This window comes from Myxocyprinus asiaticus, chromosome 28, assembly GCF_019703515.2.
Source record: "Myxocyprinus asiaticus isolate MX2 ecotype Aquarium Trade chromosome 28, UBuf_Myxa_2, whole genome shotgun sequence".
Taxonomy (NCBI): domain Eukaryota; kingdom Metazoa; phylum Chordata; class Actinopteri; order Cypriniformes; family Catostomidae; genus Myxocyprinus; species Myxocyprinus asiaticus.
This window is the reverse complement of record NC_059371.1, coordinates 37369778-37387032: the sequence shown is the minus strand read 5'-3', so window position 1 is coordinate 37387032 and position 17255 is coordinate 37369778. Positions and strand designations below refer to the sequence as shown.

At 37.5% G+C, this 17255-nt stretch overlaps 1 protein-coding gene across 2 annotated transcripts in view; it reads left to right on the top strand.

The window, feature by feature from the left end:
- The window catches only part of LOC127418781 (excitatory amino acid transporter 5-like), a 65970-nt gene extending 59882 nt beyond the window's left edge, over positions 1-6088 (top strand). Inside the window, exons 9-12 of one of the 2 annotated variants that reach the window (XM_051659600.1) lie at positions 2102-2236; positions 2437-2536; positions 3647-3652; positions 5825-6088. In XM_051659600.1, the coding sequence (XP_051515560.1) occupies positions 2102-2236; positions 2437-2536; positions 3647-3652; positions 5825-6088 (505 nt within the window). The remainder of the gene's footprint in view (positions 1-2101; positions 2237-2436; positions 2537-3646; positions 3653-5824) is intronic. The other variant, XM_051659599.1, reaches the window with a different exon arrangement.
- Positions 6089-17255: the final 11167 nt, after the last annotated feature.

Sequence of the window (17255 nt, the reverse complement as noted above, 5' to 3'; positions counted from 1 at the left end):
TGTTCCGATCATCACAACATGAGGATGAGCTCCTGCTAAAACTCTTAAAATGTAAAAAGATCCAACTAGTTGCAAAGGAGTTTAAAGTGTGATATCGTGAAACCTTTGTAAGTTTCTAAACTTTATAAACTCTAGTTCTTTAGTAAACCATCAAGATATTGAAGCTTTAAAGAACCAGAGACCAACACACTGATCTGAAGTCCTTATAATGAAACATCAAGAAGTTGTCAAAAAGTCAAACATATACCCATCTCAAAGAGCCATACAGCCAACTCAAAAATCATATAGTCAACTCGAAAAAAACATATAGCCATCTCAAAGAACCAAAGAAGCATATTCAACTCAATGAACCACATGGCCAACTCAAAGATCCATATAGCCCACTCAAAGAACCATAAAGCAGACTCACACAGTAGCAGAATATGGTTGTCAGTCTTGTTTTGAGTGCTTAATACAGTTACATTCACACACAGGTCGGTTATTTATGAGTGATAACCGCATTCTAAAACCGAACTGACACCTGCAAATTCACAGCAGCATTTTCTGAAAATCTGTGCTGTGTGAATGGAACCGTACTGGACAACTAGTTGTTAGTCACTGTATAATATAATGTGAGCGATCCATGATGCACTGGACACGTGTGTGTCTTGTGTTTCATGTGGAGTTTCGTTAACTCACGGTGACACTGATATGAGCTGTGTGTCATCCGAAGATTCAGCTGCTGTCTTCCACCAGTTGCTTACGGGCACGAGCCATGTGATACAAATGTTGCACTCTGCACTCAGTTAAAAGCATTCAAAGCTGCTATTGTTAATTATGATCTTATGGATTAACTCGAGTCTCAATTGGACTTTAATAATGTGCCGTCAACTGATAAGACATGCCAGTGTTATGGATGTTGCCTTCTTTTATATTTACTTTGGTCACCGTCACATGGTTACAACTGTAAGAATACGGTTGTGACTTTGGTTGTTTGTTCATACAGACCACTACTGTAAACTTTTGTGTGAACAGGTCATTTCAAGACTCACACCTGTAAGTAAATACTGTTGTCAGTCCCAAACTGGCTGTGTGAACATGGCCAAGGAACCATATAGCCAACTCGAACCACATGCAGCCAACTCAAAGAAACATTTATAGCTAACACAAAGAACCATACTGCAAATTCAAAGAAGCATACAGCAATTTTAAAGAACCAAAGAACCATACAGCCATCTCAAAGAACTAAAAAAAAAAAAAAAAAAAAAACATACAGCCATCTGAAACAACCAAAGAAGCGTAGCCAACACAAAGAACTACATGGTCAACTTAAAGAACCATATGACCAGTTCAGAAACCAAATAGCCAATTCAAAGAACCAAACAACCATATAGCCAACCCAAAGAACTATTTAGCTATCACAAAGTACCAAAGAACCATATAGCCAACTCAAAGAACCACACTGCCATCTCAAAGGACAAAGAACCATATAGCCATCTCAAAGAACCATATAGCCAACTCGAAAAACAACATACGGCTAACTCAAAGAACCGTAAACAGCCAACCCAAAGAGCCATTTATAGCTAACACAAAGAAGCACATAGCAATAAAGAAGCAAATAGCAATCTCAAAATAAAATATAGCCAACTCAAAGAACCAAAGAACTATATAGCCATCTCAAAGAACAATATAGCCAACCAAAACAATCATATAGCCAACTCAAAGAACCATATAGCCAAAGTAAAGAACCCAAATTTGATTCTTGATCAAAAGAGGGTACCGTGCTGAACATGCTGAGTCAAATTCAGATACAAATGTATAATTTCATACTATCCAACCACAATGTTGAAGCACTTGTCTCATTGGACAATACAAAAATTGGAGACAAAAATTAACAACAACTTCAAACGTTTTGCTGTACTCAAGTTTGGTAAGTTTGGGCAGCGATGAAGAAGAGCTGTCAATGTATAGTTTCATTCCAACAACTGAAAAAATTTGGATTTTGAGTAATTAGAATATTAGATTTTTTACAAGGTGCAATAGTCTCTAGATGTTCCAACTGAAGTTTGTCCTTCATAATGTTTTGTTTGCTGGTTAATTATTTGTTTATCTTGTATTCCAGTATTACAGCGACAGCAGCAAGCATTGGTGCTGCCGGAATCCCACAGGCTGGCTTGGTCACCATGGTAATAGTGTTGACATCTGTCGGCCTGCCTACTGATGACATCACTCTCATTATCGCTGTCGATTGGGCCTTGTAAGTATTGACACATTCTATGTATTTTTCATTTTAATGAGGACAACAAAATGCTCAAAGCTGCATAGAATTTCTATGAAAATGTCCACACAAAATGTCTAAGAGCAATTTTTTTTTTTAACTACCAGAGTGTTTAATTTCATCTTTGGTGAAATGATTAAGTTAGAGTTTAACATCAGGTCTGGCTTTCCTCTTTTTAGAGACAGATTTCGCACCATGGTCAATGTGATGGGAGATGCTCTGGCTACAGGAATCATGGCTCATATCTGCAGAAAAGACTTCATCAAAGAGGGAGATGGGGTGAGTTATCTGTCAGTTTGCTGTATGTGTATTCGATCAAATATATATATATATAGGGATACCATTTTGGGTTATCCGAGTTACTGTAGCCTTTCTGTCAGCTCGAACAAGTTTGGCCATTCTCCATTGACCTCTCTCTTCAACAAGGCGTTTCCATCCACAGAACTGCCACTTACTGGATGTTTTTGGCACCATTCTGAGTAAATTCTAGAAACTGTTGTGTATGAAAATCCCAGGAGATCATCAGTTAAAGAAATATTCAAACCAGCCCGTCTTGCACCAACAATCATGCCATGGTCAAAATCACTGAGATCAAATTTTTCCCCATTCTGATGGTTGATGTGAACATTAATTGAAGTTCCTGACCCATATCTGCATGTTTTTATGCATTGAACCACTGCCACACGATTGGCTGATTAGATAATCGCATAAATAAGTAGGTGTACAGGTGTTCCTTGTAAAGTGGTTTGTTGCCATGGCAAATAATCCTCTGAAGGTGTTTGTCAGGGGACCTTTTTAGACTTAAAAGTGTCATTTGAGCTGCATCCTTTGTTCCACTCTGTTCACAGTGGATTGATTGCTTTGAAAATTAAGCCACCCCTAAACCAAAAAGCTATTGAGCCACTGAAGACATTGACCATCCTCAAAAGTCATTTCATTGGTTAAACTTTATCCCACCCAATTAACCCTTACAAGTTAGTGATTTGATTGAATGCAGGCCAGGTGTGCAGAATGACACCAGCCTATGCAGCATATGCCCATTCCCACCACCATAAAACATTTAAGTTGACACAATAATTGGTTCTTTATTTTCATTAATGGAAAATCATAAATAAAATATAAAACATAATAAAATATAAAAGATGATGTGTCCCAGCAGAGCATGGGTCAAACTTCATTCCCCAATGCAGCTCCTCATATTACAATGAGCTCCATCATTGCCATCTCTGTTGACCTGGTCTCCAGCAACTGCAAAACACCCACTTAAAAACTAATAACAGCATATGCATAAAAAAAATAAAATAAAAAAAATCGTTAAATTATCAAGGGAGACATGGGGGAGACTGGGGGTTAGTTGTCACACTTTTTACTCTAGTTTATATTTCTCAGGTTAGGGTTATTATTGAAAGTCAATAGTTTCAAAAAGGTTTCAAAAAGCCATTAAGCACTTCCACTGTTATTGCCCAAGAAAAATATATTTACCTTTTGGGATTAGCCATTGGGGTATGTTGTCACACTATGGGTCTATTTTTGTGACCGTGCACAATGGCAATTTTCATGCCAGTGCAAGTGGGCAGGGGTGGGAGTGTTTGGGCTATCTGTGGGTGTATGTGTACAAACTGTGGCCGTATTCGGATCTGGACCAAAAGACAATTCAATCCGGACTGAGATCTAAATTTTATCTGACACCTGGCTAAGTGATTGTGTAAGCATACTTGTATACGCACGCTAAGCAGAAATAAATATTTCTCTCTAGAGCGTGAATAAATCGTTTCCAGCACTACGCGATTATTCCCTAGTGCTGAACGCACTTTTATTCCTGCTCTCCACGCGTTGCCTCTCTCCCTGCTATAGAGGCACCGCATAAAGTCTAATTTGCTGTACGTAGTTGCAGGTCCGGTTATTTTAACAACAGTAGCGGAGACAATGCTACAGATACTGGCATCTTTCGCTTAAACACACTACAGAAAACAAAAATGAAGCAAAGTGAAACTATCTTTATCTGTCTGATGTGTGATTCAGATGGTTCAGCTAAGCCAGGTTTGCGTCAGGACAAGTAAACGTGAGAAAATAACGTTTTTTCTGTCAAAATTTAGTTTCATTAATCAGCATGTTACAAGTCTTTCATAATAAACAAACATATTTTTGTTCTACTTTTGTGAAAATGAATAAGAGATGTCCGCATGGCACCATTATTATTGTGTTTTTTTAGTGTTAAAAATTTTTTGTAAACAAAATTGACTGGTAGAAGTGAAGGCTGTGCAACAAACAACGACAATCCCTCGATCGACAATCTAACCTGGAAGGCAGATACTATCACTGTTAATACTAGCCATGATTTATGTGTCAGTGGGCCCTATTTTAAGAGCTCTACGTGCAATTGCAAGCCTGCCTATTAGCCTATTAGCACTTTGCAGGCTCAATTTCACTAAACCCAATTGCGGCAAGACTTAGCACATGCTTGTACGAAAATACCAAAACTTAATGGCCATGCCTACTCCCTTTGTGCATATGACATATATAGCACAGTGTTTCCTAACCTTTTTTCTGCAACGGCACAATTTTTATGAATATAAAAACCACGGCACACCACTATCCCACATAACCATGGTTGATAGTTTTCCTTTTCAAGAACTTGTCCATGTGGTGCCAGGATAACACTCCAGCGAGTGTTATCCAACCTGGGGGTGGGGGGTGCGACTGTTACATCGTCTGTGAGTGGGGGGCCCCCCTCTCAAGAACCGCCACTGGTCCATCTTAGTAGCGTGTTTACTCGTGATGTTTGAAATTCAGCTATGCAAGAAACGCAAGTCATGTAGGAAATTGTACTTCATCAATTGTAAAGAATTTGGGAATTCCTATATGATATTACCGTAAGCACACTATATAAAGCACAAAAACTTTGCACTGCTCACACCAGTAATTAGGACAAGGTCTTAATAATAATGTGAAAAGAGGAGTATAGCATTTGTTAGAGAGGGTGCCTTCAAATCATACTCTGATATATTTTCTAACATCTCTGTCAAAAAATAGTAAGGCTGAATGTATCTCAGTTAAACAATATTACGTTTTTAAGTGAACACTTTGGTGTTTAGACCATAGATAGATCAATAGTTCAACTCTGTTATGAGAAAAAGAGAAGATGATAACATGTTTCAGAAAAGAAAAAAAAGAAGAGAAACAAATATTGTTCTTGGCAAAGAGCACAGGAATACTGACCGAACGATGTGGTGTTGTTCAATGATATATGCTAGTTAAGACCATTAGTAGACATTTTCATTATTACAGCTTCAGCCCCAAAACATTTAGAATATAACAGAGTTGGCACAAAACTGTTTTGAAAGAGAAATATTGTGGATTATTTATGTTTATTCCCAATTGTAATGTGTGTGTTTTACTAGGAACACTGAACCAGAACTTCCTCAGTTATCTATTTAATTTACTACTATATAAACTCCAAATTTACTGTGACACTATTGAAGTTATATAGAGCTTTTGAGTTAGACTTAGAGTTAGTAACCATAAATAACTACCTTTCAATTACCCTGATATCTCATATCTCTGTAGGTTCCTCTCATTTGTGAAACGAAACCCATGAACAATCAGACCTTGCCTAACTGTCAACAGAGCAATGGTAGTTTCCAGTCTCCTCCGCCAGGGGGCAAACCTGAGCATATCCCTCCAGATGTGGCCCGCCTCATGCAGCTGGAAGAAGGTGTACGTCCGCCACCTCCAGAGCAGAAAAAGCCCCCTGTACCTCCTCGCCACCTCAAACACAGAGACAAGGACCATTGTGCTGTCGACATGAATGGTCTTGAGACGAACGTATAGCATCAAAACCATTCAGGACATGTAAGACAATCAGCAACAAGACTGAAATCTTATGAACATTAAGGAATATGAAAACAAAAGCATCCACTTACTATGGAACGGATTGCCGGATGGACGTGTATTATATCTTCTTGTAATTTGGACTACATCTTTTTTTTTTTTCTGTGGATTTTGGAAATCGAATCCATGTTGATTTGAAATTGCGATGTTCATGAGATAATACATGGTGTGCACCTGCACATATGGGCCACTGCCCCAGTAATACCATCGTTGGCAGCACATCTCTGTTGACCCATTCAGTGCTTTAGATAACACTGTAATGGGAACAGAAACCAGGTCAATGACAAAACTACCAAACCGGCCTGTTTCATTGGTTTGTAGATCGCTGTAAGAGGGCGATTGATTCATGGCCTTGAGAGTGGAGTATAACCTTTAGACTGGGTTTTCACGGTCATAGAAATCCTGGAAATATCAGGGAATTTTTAAATCTTAAAAAGTCAAAGTCAAATTGGCTAGTTGTACTTGATGGCCATGTTTGATTTGCGGTTTAGTGAGTGTGAGCATAGCCTCTTCCGGTTTCACCAGTCCAGAGACTGGTGAAAATGGCATAAAGATCACCACTATGTAAATCGCATCATCCAAGCCACCTCTTTGGCACTGAAGAGTTGATGGGAAAAAGGGTTTAAAATGTATGAAGTTACATCAATGATTATGAAGGTAAGAAACGATAACCATTGAAATAAACATCAGAAAAAACAGTAGTTAACCTATGGGTGCAAGTTTCTATGAAAATGTATAAATAATGCTAGGCTTGGATACAGATTCAGTAAGCTATAGCCGACCATTTTAAGATGGTCAACAACCAACACTATAATAGTAAGTTGCAATTTTCTGTTTACGTTAAACTTCTGATTACACATATGCAACAATATTTGCTGTTTGGTAACACTTTACAAAAAGGTTCAATTTGTTAACATTGGTGAATGCATTTGGGATAATGAACTAACAATGAAAAACTATTTTTAAAGCATTTATCTTGGTTAATGTTTCATTTAAATATATTACCTAATGTTAATTTGTACAGCTTGAAATGCTAAAAATGTATTAGTTTATATCATTAAATTAAGTTCCAAACGAACGTTTGGCAAGAGCTTGTTTATCTAGACCTACCAATCATATCCCAAGGATAAAATGTATAAGCAGCTGCTTCCCTTGCACCAGTGACAATTCTTCTGGCATTTCTATTTCATAATGCCTGTAACAATTATTTCAAAATTATCTTTCTATTTCTTACTTAAGTCAGAGAGTCTAGGGGATATCTCTGAGCTCAAGCCCAGTCCTGTGCTCGAGCCCATCCAATATAGACAACACACCAAATACGTTCACCTAAATGTGCTCCAGGACTATATGAACCAGTGAACCCATTAAACAAGATTAATAAATGCTGTAAAAGTATTGCTTGTTATTATTTTACATTTACTATTGCTTTAACTGATGTTAACATTTAGAACCTTAATCTAAAGTGTTACCCACAATTTTAACATTATTTATTTATACCATTGGTGAGCTCATCACTGCTGGCAGGGGCACACAACAGTGTAAAGAGGATGTTATCTCCTGTCACAGTTAGACCAATCTCCAATCTTTTTACTTGTAAAACGTGCCCAGGCTAATCTCAGCCAAGTCTCTAACCTGATCTCATTCATTTTCAATGGGCGCTTGTACAACTGGAAGTAAGCATGCACACACTCATATCGTGGAAGCTTACAGGCGCCATCTTGTCCACAGAGCCAATTTGTATAGCGACAGTTTTGATTTCTTTGCATGTTCAGCTCTAAAGCAGATCATTGGCTAGAAATGTGTTCTCTGGGAGTCTTTATGAAATGATACAGTGGGGTGTAGAAAGTCACCTAACCTTTCTAAATATTCAGCTTTTGTTGGCCATGCAGCCTAAAATGTAAACATATATAATTAGACTTTTTACGGCTTTATTTACACACTGAAACCCATAATATCCATTAAAAAAATAAATAAAAAAAAACAATGTCAAAAATTCTAAAAATGTATTAAAAATAAAACCCTTAAAAAGCCCATTTAGATAAGTGAACCACTCCCCCCACTCCCCTTAGAATTGCAAATTTGCTGAGGTCTTGCTAACTTCATCTGTGATCAATTGTTGCATATACAAGGAGAAAAGCAGAGGACCTAATACTGAGCCCTGCGGCACTCTATACTGCTACTTGATCTGGTAATTACTTGTTCAAATAAAACAAAGTGGTAGGGGTCAGATAAATAGGACCTAAACCATGCTAATACCTGTCCTCACATGCCAACATGATTCTCAAGCCAGTCCAGGAGAATGTTGTGATCTATGGTGTCGAAGGCAGCACTAAGATCTAAAAGCACAAGAAGACAGATGCATCCCTGGTCACATGATAAAAACAAGTCATTTTTAACTCTGATAAGTGCAGTCTCTGTACAATGATGGGGCATAAATCCTCACTGGAATTCTTCACAGATATAATTTCTTTGTAAAAAAAAAAACATAGTTGGGAGGACACTACCTTTTCTATTATTTTAGACATATAATGGGAGTTTTGAGATCGGTCTATAATCAGCCAACTCTACGGGGTCAAGCTGTGGTTTCTTGATAAGAGGTTTTATAGCTGCCAGCTTGAAAGTCCTGGAGGAAATGTCATAAAGATAGCAAATAGTTAACAACATTGAGAAGAGGTTCTGAGATTACCAGAAACAACTCTTTCAGTAGCTTAGTGGGTATAGGTCCTTTCAAAAGATCTATGATATAAAGTTGTGGAAAGGCACAAGTCAGGCGATGGATATAAAAATATTTCTAATGCTTTGTCTGTCACTACCATATCTTTTATATGTTTTCATTTTAGGCTGTACCTACTGTATTTAAAAGTCCTTATCCAGGACTCACAAAAAAAAAAATGGAAAAAAAACTAAGAAGTTAATTTGGGTATGTGGGAACCTCTTTCAGATGGTTCACATAAATGTAGTGTCCTTTGCAACATTGTTGAAAAGCATTCATTTGAATTGAAAATTATAGTGAATTTTGAGTTGTAAATACAAGTAGCTGTGTACTCTCTGCAGCGTGTTTTAATTTTTTTAAATGTATATCATTTTATATCTACTATTTCCTTTTTTTGTCTTTTTATGACCATGTAAAAACATTGTACAATAAAATGAGCTGTGTTGAATCAGGTGTGAAGATCAAATATTCTTGATTGATTGTGATATTGATTGTTTGATGTTACTGAACATTCTCTACTCCTCTCGCTCTTTAATCAACCAGACATGATGACATAATTTGTGCTGAGATCTGCTAAGCTTGTTCTCATGCATCTCTGAGCCAAAGGGTAAATTTGGGTGAACATTAAATTATTTCTATAAATAAAGTTCTAAACATTAGTTCGAGAGAAGCTTGTTCATCTATGCCTGGCAATCATTTTCTAAGGATATAAAAGCAGCTGCCTCCCTCACACCGGTGATGTTTTTTTCCAACATTTCCTATCTCCCACTTTAATTATCAAGCTCACAAAGCATGTTTTAATTCAAATGCCCTCTTTGAAGTCTTTGCCTTATTAGCAGAAGAAAAGTGTCAGATATTAAACATAAAGGCATAACAGCAAAGTTTAACCTGTGACCAGGTATTCAAACTTTCCAGTTAACGTTACCAATTTTTCCTTAACATACTGTATGCAAGTACAAAAACCCAGACATGAATGCTTGGACCTACATGAACTGTTGTTCACAATGTACATAAACCTCTGGAAGGAAGTTTCTTAAAAAATGTATTGAAAAAGGGTTTTCATAAAAGAGTTTTAAGCCATGAACCAAAAGAAATCACAACATTACAAATTTGATTTGGAACAGAAAAAAAAAAAGAAAAAAAAAAAAATATATATATATATATATATATATATAAGACAGAAAGGAACTACAGTCCCATGTAGCTTTGTGAATGGCTTATTCGAAACAGAGAAAAAATACACAACTATTGATTTAAAGGTGGTAAGTGTTGTTGAAGTATACAGACAATACATATAAATATATATTGCTAAATATTCATATATAAATATACAGTATAAGAAGTTTGAGAGTGTAGGGAAACAGATTTTTGTAATTTACAGTGCGTTATGGGATTGGGTGGTCACTGCAAAGTGTTTTTGCCATGGTTTGTCACAGTAATGCAATGATTCTCATGGCTATTACTTTATTTTTTCCCCAATTCATCGGTGAGAAACAGCATATTTTTGTTATTTTGACCATATGTGATTGATTTCACCAAAATTCCGGCATGCTTATCTGAAAATGTGCATTCTGTCGAGGTCTCTAATCTATATTGAAGTGGGATCACTCTCATTTGTACTGATTATGACAATCCATCCCGCTAAAGCCATGGCATGCAGAACGGTACATGACTGTCTGCTATCGTCACTCAGCTGATTAAACCATTCTGCTGTGTGCATTGCAACTTGTGATTAACTGAATTAGGTTGAAATCCCCTCGCTTTTGACAATGATGTAGAGGAAAATAATTTATTTTTTTCTCCATAGTCAAACGCTGAAAGGATTTCCAGGCATGGAGAAATGTTTGCTTTATGTTTTATGCTCTTTCAAAGTTGAAGTGTTTGCAAATGGATATTTCTTTCTTGTGAATTTCTTCTGCAACTTGTAAATGCTGAAAAACGACAATAGATTTCGATCCAAGTTGGCAGTTTTCCTTTTGCCCTTTAGAGAAATTTGATTGATTTATGGTCCCAAAAATTATATGAACACATAAGTCACACTTACTAATGTCTTAATGTCATTGCATTAAATAACAAAACTTTAAAGCAAGTATCATCTGTGCTCGAATGCCCAAACTCCTCTTAGAACTGCACTTTTATTAGCCATTTTCTTTTAGCCATTACTTTTAACCAACTGGTAAAACACCTTCCTTCTTTATATTTTACCTAATGCATTGACATTCAGACTTTAAGTGTGGCTTCATGTCCAAATATCTTTTATGGGCCACTATATCTGGTGGTCAAACTGATTCCATAAAAAAAAAAAAAATTAAGCTCATTGAAATGAAATCCTGAGATTAGATACATTGATTGGTAACACATGCAGTAGCTGTATCCTTAGCATTTACCTCTGTAATTATCGACAGTTAGCAAATCTGCCTGGTAACTTAAAAATAATCAGACCTCTCATTTGCAAATATAAGTCATTTTCTCACTGCTATGACGTATGAAAGAACATCTGTAAACTTATAAATACCCCCCTCCTCTGTATGTGTACTGTAAATAATTGATGATAGAATTCATGGGCCAAAATTTTGTTAAAAATTGTATCAATAAAACATTTTATACACAACAATTAATTCATTTGTTCACCTTGGAAAATCTGTCAAACAATCAGAATGAAGAATTGAACAATTCCGTGATATGAAAATCATTTTAATGCTTGTGTGGAATCATTAGCAAAATTAATAGAGCCAGTTATTCCTTGGAAATACTGTATTATAGTAATTAAAAGTGAAAATTGCAACAGTGTGTTATTGCCTGAAGCACAAGGTAAAGAAACAGCAAATGGATTACAATGAATTCTTCGGGTATCAAACAAAAAAGCCCTCAAAATTTAGAGTTCATGGCAAATTTGTCGCAATTTCGCCACTGATTATATTCACACGCCCATGAGATTTGCGGCAAACTTGCGGAAAATTGTCCATTGTTGCCAAAGGTTTGCTGCAGGTTCACCACTACTGGTAAAGAGCTGCAAACTTCTATCAAACATTTGCGGTGAATCACAAGCTCATTTGCATGTGAAAATGAGTGGCAAATTTGCAGCTAGTTTGCCAGTACATGTACTTTCAGCATACTTACAGTGTACTTACCCAAGAAAGTACAGAGTAATATTAGGTAACTATATATGGGTTAAGGTTACGGTTGGGGTTAGGTTTAGTACCTAGTAATTACTGTAGTTTTTGTAATTATATAGTATGTAAATGTAGAATAGTACTGAAAAATAAAGTGCTACCAGATTTTTTTTTATAAGGGTCCAGATTATATCCCCTAAGATAGCTTTAACTCACAGTAAGTGAACCTCTGCTTCAAAGAAAACAGCAGAACCGTGTCAAGATGGTGCCGAGTATGGCTGCTGTGTTGTGAGCTCCATCCCAATGTTGCAGTTTTTTGTTTGTTTTGTCTACAATTCTTATGTTTTTGTCTTGGATGTTGTCTGCCTTATTGTCTACGATAGACAAACACTTTTGGACATTGGTTCTGCAATAGCACACCGAAAACCGGACTTTAAATATCTAAATGCCGACCCACTGTTTACAAACATGACAGTGAAGCCCTTTGTCTGGGCAGCCCGGCCGTGGAAATGTAAACGGAAAAGGAGAGCTGGCATTCTCGTCAGACTAAGACGTTGCGCAAATCGACCCCCGCAACCCAGCATTCTACTGACAAATGTTCAGTCTCTGGACAACAAGCTCTGAGAGCGCAGATCTCTTTCCAACAAGAGACGAGGGACTGCTGCATTATCTGCCTTACAGAAACTTGGATGTCTGCAGAGATTCCAGACTCAGCCATCAAACCCGTGGGGTTCTCCGTGCACCGAGCGGACAGAGTGAAAACCTCTCAGGTAAAAGCAGAAGTGGTGGTGTATGTTTTATGATCAACATATCCTGGTGTGATCAGAGGAACATACATTTTATCAAGTCTTTCTGCTCTCCTGATCTGGAATTCTTCATGCTTCTGTGTCAGCCATTCTGGCTACCAAGGGAATTCACAGCGGTCATTATCACTGCTGTGTACATCCCGCCACAAGCCGACACAGACTGGGCACTCAAGGAACTATATGGGATTATAAGCAAGCAGGAAACCACGCACCCTGAGGCTGTGTTCATTGTGACCTTGGATTTTAACAAAGCCAACTTCAAGTCAATCGCACCGAAATACTTCCAACACATCAGTTTCAACACACGAGGGGACCAGGTTTTGGACCACTGCTACTCTCCCTTCCGGGATGGCTACAAATCCCTCCCCCGCCCACCATTTGGCAAATCAGACCACTCTTCCATTCTGCTTCTGCCCGCTTACAGGCAGAAACTGAAACAGGAAGCACCCGCCCTCAGAACAATCCAGTGCTGATCAGACCAATCAGATTCTATGCTACAAGACTGTTTTGATCACGCGGACTGGGAGATGTTCCGGTCCGCCTCTGATGACGACATCGAGGTCTACGCTGATACCGTAACGTGTTTCATCAGGAATTGCATAGATGACGTAGTGCCGACCAAAACCATATGGAACTACCCTAACCAGAAACCATGGATTAATAGCAATATTCGTGCGGCACTTAATGCGTGGACCTCCGCTTTTAATTCCGGGAATGCGGAGGAGCATAAACAAGCCAGTTATGCCCTCCACAAAACTATCAAAGCAGCCAAACGCCAGTATAGGGACAAGATTGGAGGACAGTTCAATGCCACCGACTCTAGAAGCATGTGGCAGAGAATTAATATCATCACGGACTTCAAAGGGAATAAAAACTCCACCGTGAACACTGCTGCCTCTCTCCCGGATGAGCTAAATATTTTTATGCTCAATTCGAGGGAAATAACAAGGCCCTCGCGGAGAGAGCTCTCGCGGCCGAAGCTACAGAGGTTAGTTCACTCTCCGTCTCTGTAGCTGATGTAACCCGATCCTTCCAATGGGTGAATATCCGTAAAGCCGCGGGTCCAGGCGGCATTCTGGGCCGCGTCATCAGAACGTGCGCGAACCAACTGGCTGGTGTATTTGTATTGTATACAGTCTTCTTATTTTGTGTATACTGTATATTGTATGTTATAATTATTATTATTATTTTATTTTTTTATTTTGTGTATATTGTATATTATTAGGTGTATATTGTGTGTAACAGATGTGTAAACTGTGTTATGTGTAAATTAGATGTTTATTGTAATTGTCATACTGCTATGTTGCTTGGAACCGCACCCAAGACTTTCACCCACTGTTGAACTTGTGTATATGGTTGAGTGACAATAAAGGAATTTGATTTGAAAGAAAGAAAGCAGACAAACATTCGGTTTTCCATTCTGGACTTCTGTTCTTCCTGTCTTGTGTTCAGTAAGAGTGACTTGTCGCCGTGCCATCTCATGACTTCAATTTAATATTGTTGTCGGCTTCAGATCTTTGCTTTTTTTTTCTGCCCATTAATATTGTTTCTCTCAGCAGTTGCTTCTAAAAACAATCTGATCACAATCAAGAATGCAGAATTAACATTTATGCTGTTGACACGAAGACGGTTTTCATTTTCGTGAGCACAACACCTGCTTTTAAAACATGTTTAGATGAAGCTACCTGCAAAGTTGACAGGCTTGCAATCTTAAGCCTTTAGGTACAAGAAAATAGTTGATGAGAAAATTATACCTGGCCGTTCTTTTATTTATTTATTTTCATGGGATGTGTTCGTGTTCATGTTTGCATTGCGTGTCATCTGCAGTTACCCTTCGCAACTTGTTCATTAGTTTAGACAAGGAATACATGTAATTATCTATCTGGGACTGGTTGCCAATTTAATCACTCTGTACTATGCTTTAAAGGAACTTACCATTATGCTGTAAGGTGACTCTCTGAAAAAGTTTTCTTGAGAAAATTGTCACATGTAACATTAGGAAAACTCTAAAGCAAAGCACAACATCTGAACAAAGATATGTATTAGATTTTAAATCTTCCAGTACACGAGGAGAAAATGTATTGATTTTGATTGATTGGCTCTGTTCCCAAATAGTGAACTGGCCATATGTATGAAGGCAGCATTTTAAGGCATTATAGATTAGGGATGGAATACAATGATCCATTAATGAGGTCAAGTTTCTTTTCTTATAAGAAACATGTTATATATTTTATATATTAGCAGCAATGCCTTAATTAGCATGTTTACCGTGTATTGTGCTTTAGCCATCACACTCTCATGGAGAAATCGTACAAGATGGCTAAATCGTATGAAATCGACTCATTTTGGCAGGTAATTTTGCTCATTAACACAACATGCACACTATGTCTGACACGCAGAACTTTCGCTTACTTTCGCATTGCACATCCTGGGTATATGCACGTCTAGAATTCATACGAATTCATCCGATTTAGCCAACTTGTACAATTTCTCATGAGATCGGGTTGGCTTTAGCTGTTGATCTTGCTGTCTCGTGCCTACATAGGCCACTGAAATGGAGCCACATAATAGAACACCCTAACAGATTCTTTTATATACTGAGATATAAACTCTACCATAGGAAAGAGCATAACAGTCAACTTGGATCACTTGAGTCTTCTAAGCAAATCACATAATGGCCCTGATATCTGTGAACCGCATTCAGAGTGATATGATAGTAAATCACCGTTTGTGTACTCCATGCAACTGAATGAGGTGAGCTGTAAACTGACACCTACCTGTTGCAAAATTGTCAGTGACATCTATTATAAAACAGCAATTTTATTGCAGTAACTAGGCCCGGTTCCAGATCAAAATAATTTACAGCTATGCTTTCTCTGAGCACGAATGAAGCAAACAATGTCAGAAGTAATCCGCAGCAGCCACTGATTTATAGTCTGCTTTCGCATTTTACTGACCACGTTTACATGCACTTAAGAAAACGGTTTATTCCAGGGTTTTAGCAGAAAGCAGCGTTCTGAAACATCATGTAAACAAGAATGCTGATTTCTTTACACCGTTTAAGGAATTAAGAGAAAGCGGTTTAAAACACCTAGGTTTCTCCCGGAGAACGCAGATTATTTTGGTCATGTAAATGCATAAGCGGTGTTCTGATGGGTGTTTGAAGAGTGTGCTGACTGCCTTTGAAGGTTTTTGCTTAACACTTTCAAAGTAAGTAAAGGAAATATAATATGTATGTGAGGCGAATTCTCTGGAGAATGAGAAATTATGTTTTCATAACATAAAAACAGATTCATACATGTAAACGAACACAAACTGCAACACACACACACAAAAGAGAACCAATACAAAGACAATTTTTTTGTATCCTACAACATATTAATATATGATGAGTTCTTTCTTTCTTAATATATTGCTTCCTAGAATAACATAAAGCCTTTTTTTTTTTAATAACAGCCCCATGGCACAATGAGTATTTCTGTGTTTTGGCTTTAAAAGCAACATGAAACAACATTCAGAACCCATTTCATTTTGATAACCTATGTTAGAGTGAAACAGGATATTCAATGAGAAAAAAAATGGTACTTAATTTTATAAATCAGAAATTGAATGGATCATGAGCAGGATAGGCAGAGCAAGTTTTGATGAAATATTACAAAGATATTTTTTTCTCTTAAGAATAACTTGCACAGATGAACTGAGCACAATAAGACAAGGACATGTATATAAGATATGTATTAATAAAGTAAATTGGGTCAATTTTGACTTCATGTTGTCTTTAATGGTTGTTTATAGAGGTATTTAGAGAAGTCACATGCATGAACAGACCAGAGGAATATGCACAGGCTTAAAATGTAAATAATACATTTGTATTGGGTCAAAGTTTTTGAAATACCTGAATCTATCTAGTGAAATTTCATGAAGCAACCTCTTATAATGCTTTCATCATTTTATGCCAATTGTCATTTTAATTTTATTTCATTTTTGATCAAGGGAAAGTTCATTGCAATACTTTTTTTCTGTGTGTCTCATGAATCTATCACCTCTTCTTCATACGGTAAGCAGCTTTGTTGTAAGGGAGGGACTTGCTGGGGCTATAGCTCCATCAGAAATTTGCATAGCACATGCAGCACAAATTTATTATGTGATTCCCCCCAACAAAACAATCCTAGAGCCACCACTGATGGCAAGTCCTTGTCCTCTACCTCCTCTGCCTGTCCTCAGTTTGGAGAGATATTGCTATGGCCGATGTTCAACACCTGAATCTTAGAAAAGTGAGAGAAAGACTCTTCCGATACGGAATGAGCTGAGAGATGGTTAAATCTGAGGAAGAGAGAGAGCGCGCAAGAGAGAAAAATAAACAATGCATTTCAAGTATGCCATCTTGTTCCAGTCTTTTATGAAATGCCCTCTACAGTTCTTGGATGTGCTGAGTGAATTCTCAGAAAAGCTGAGTGATCACATCCAGACCCATC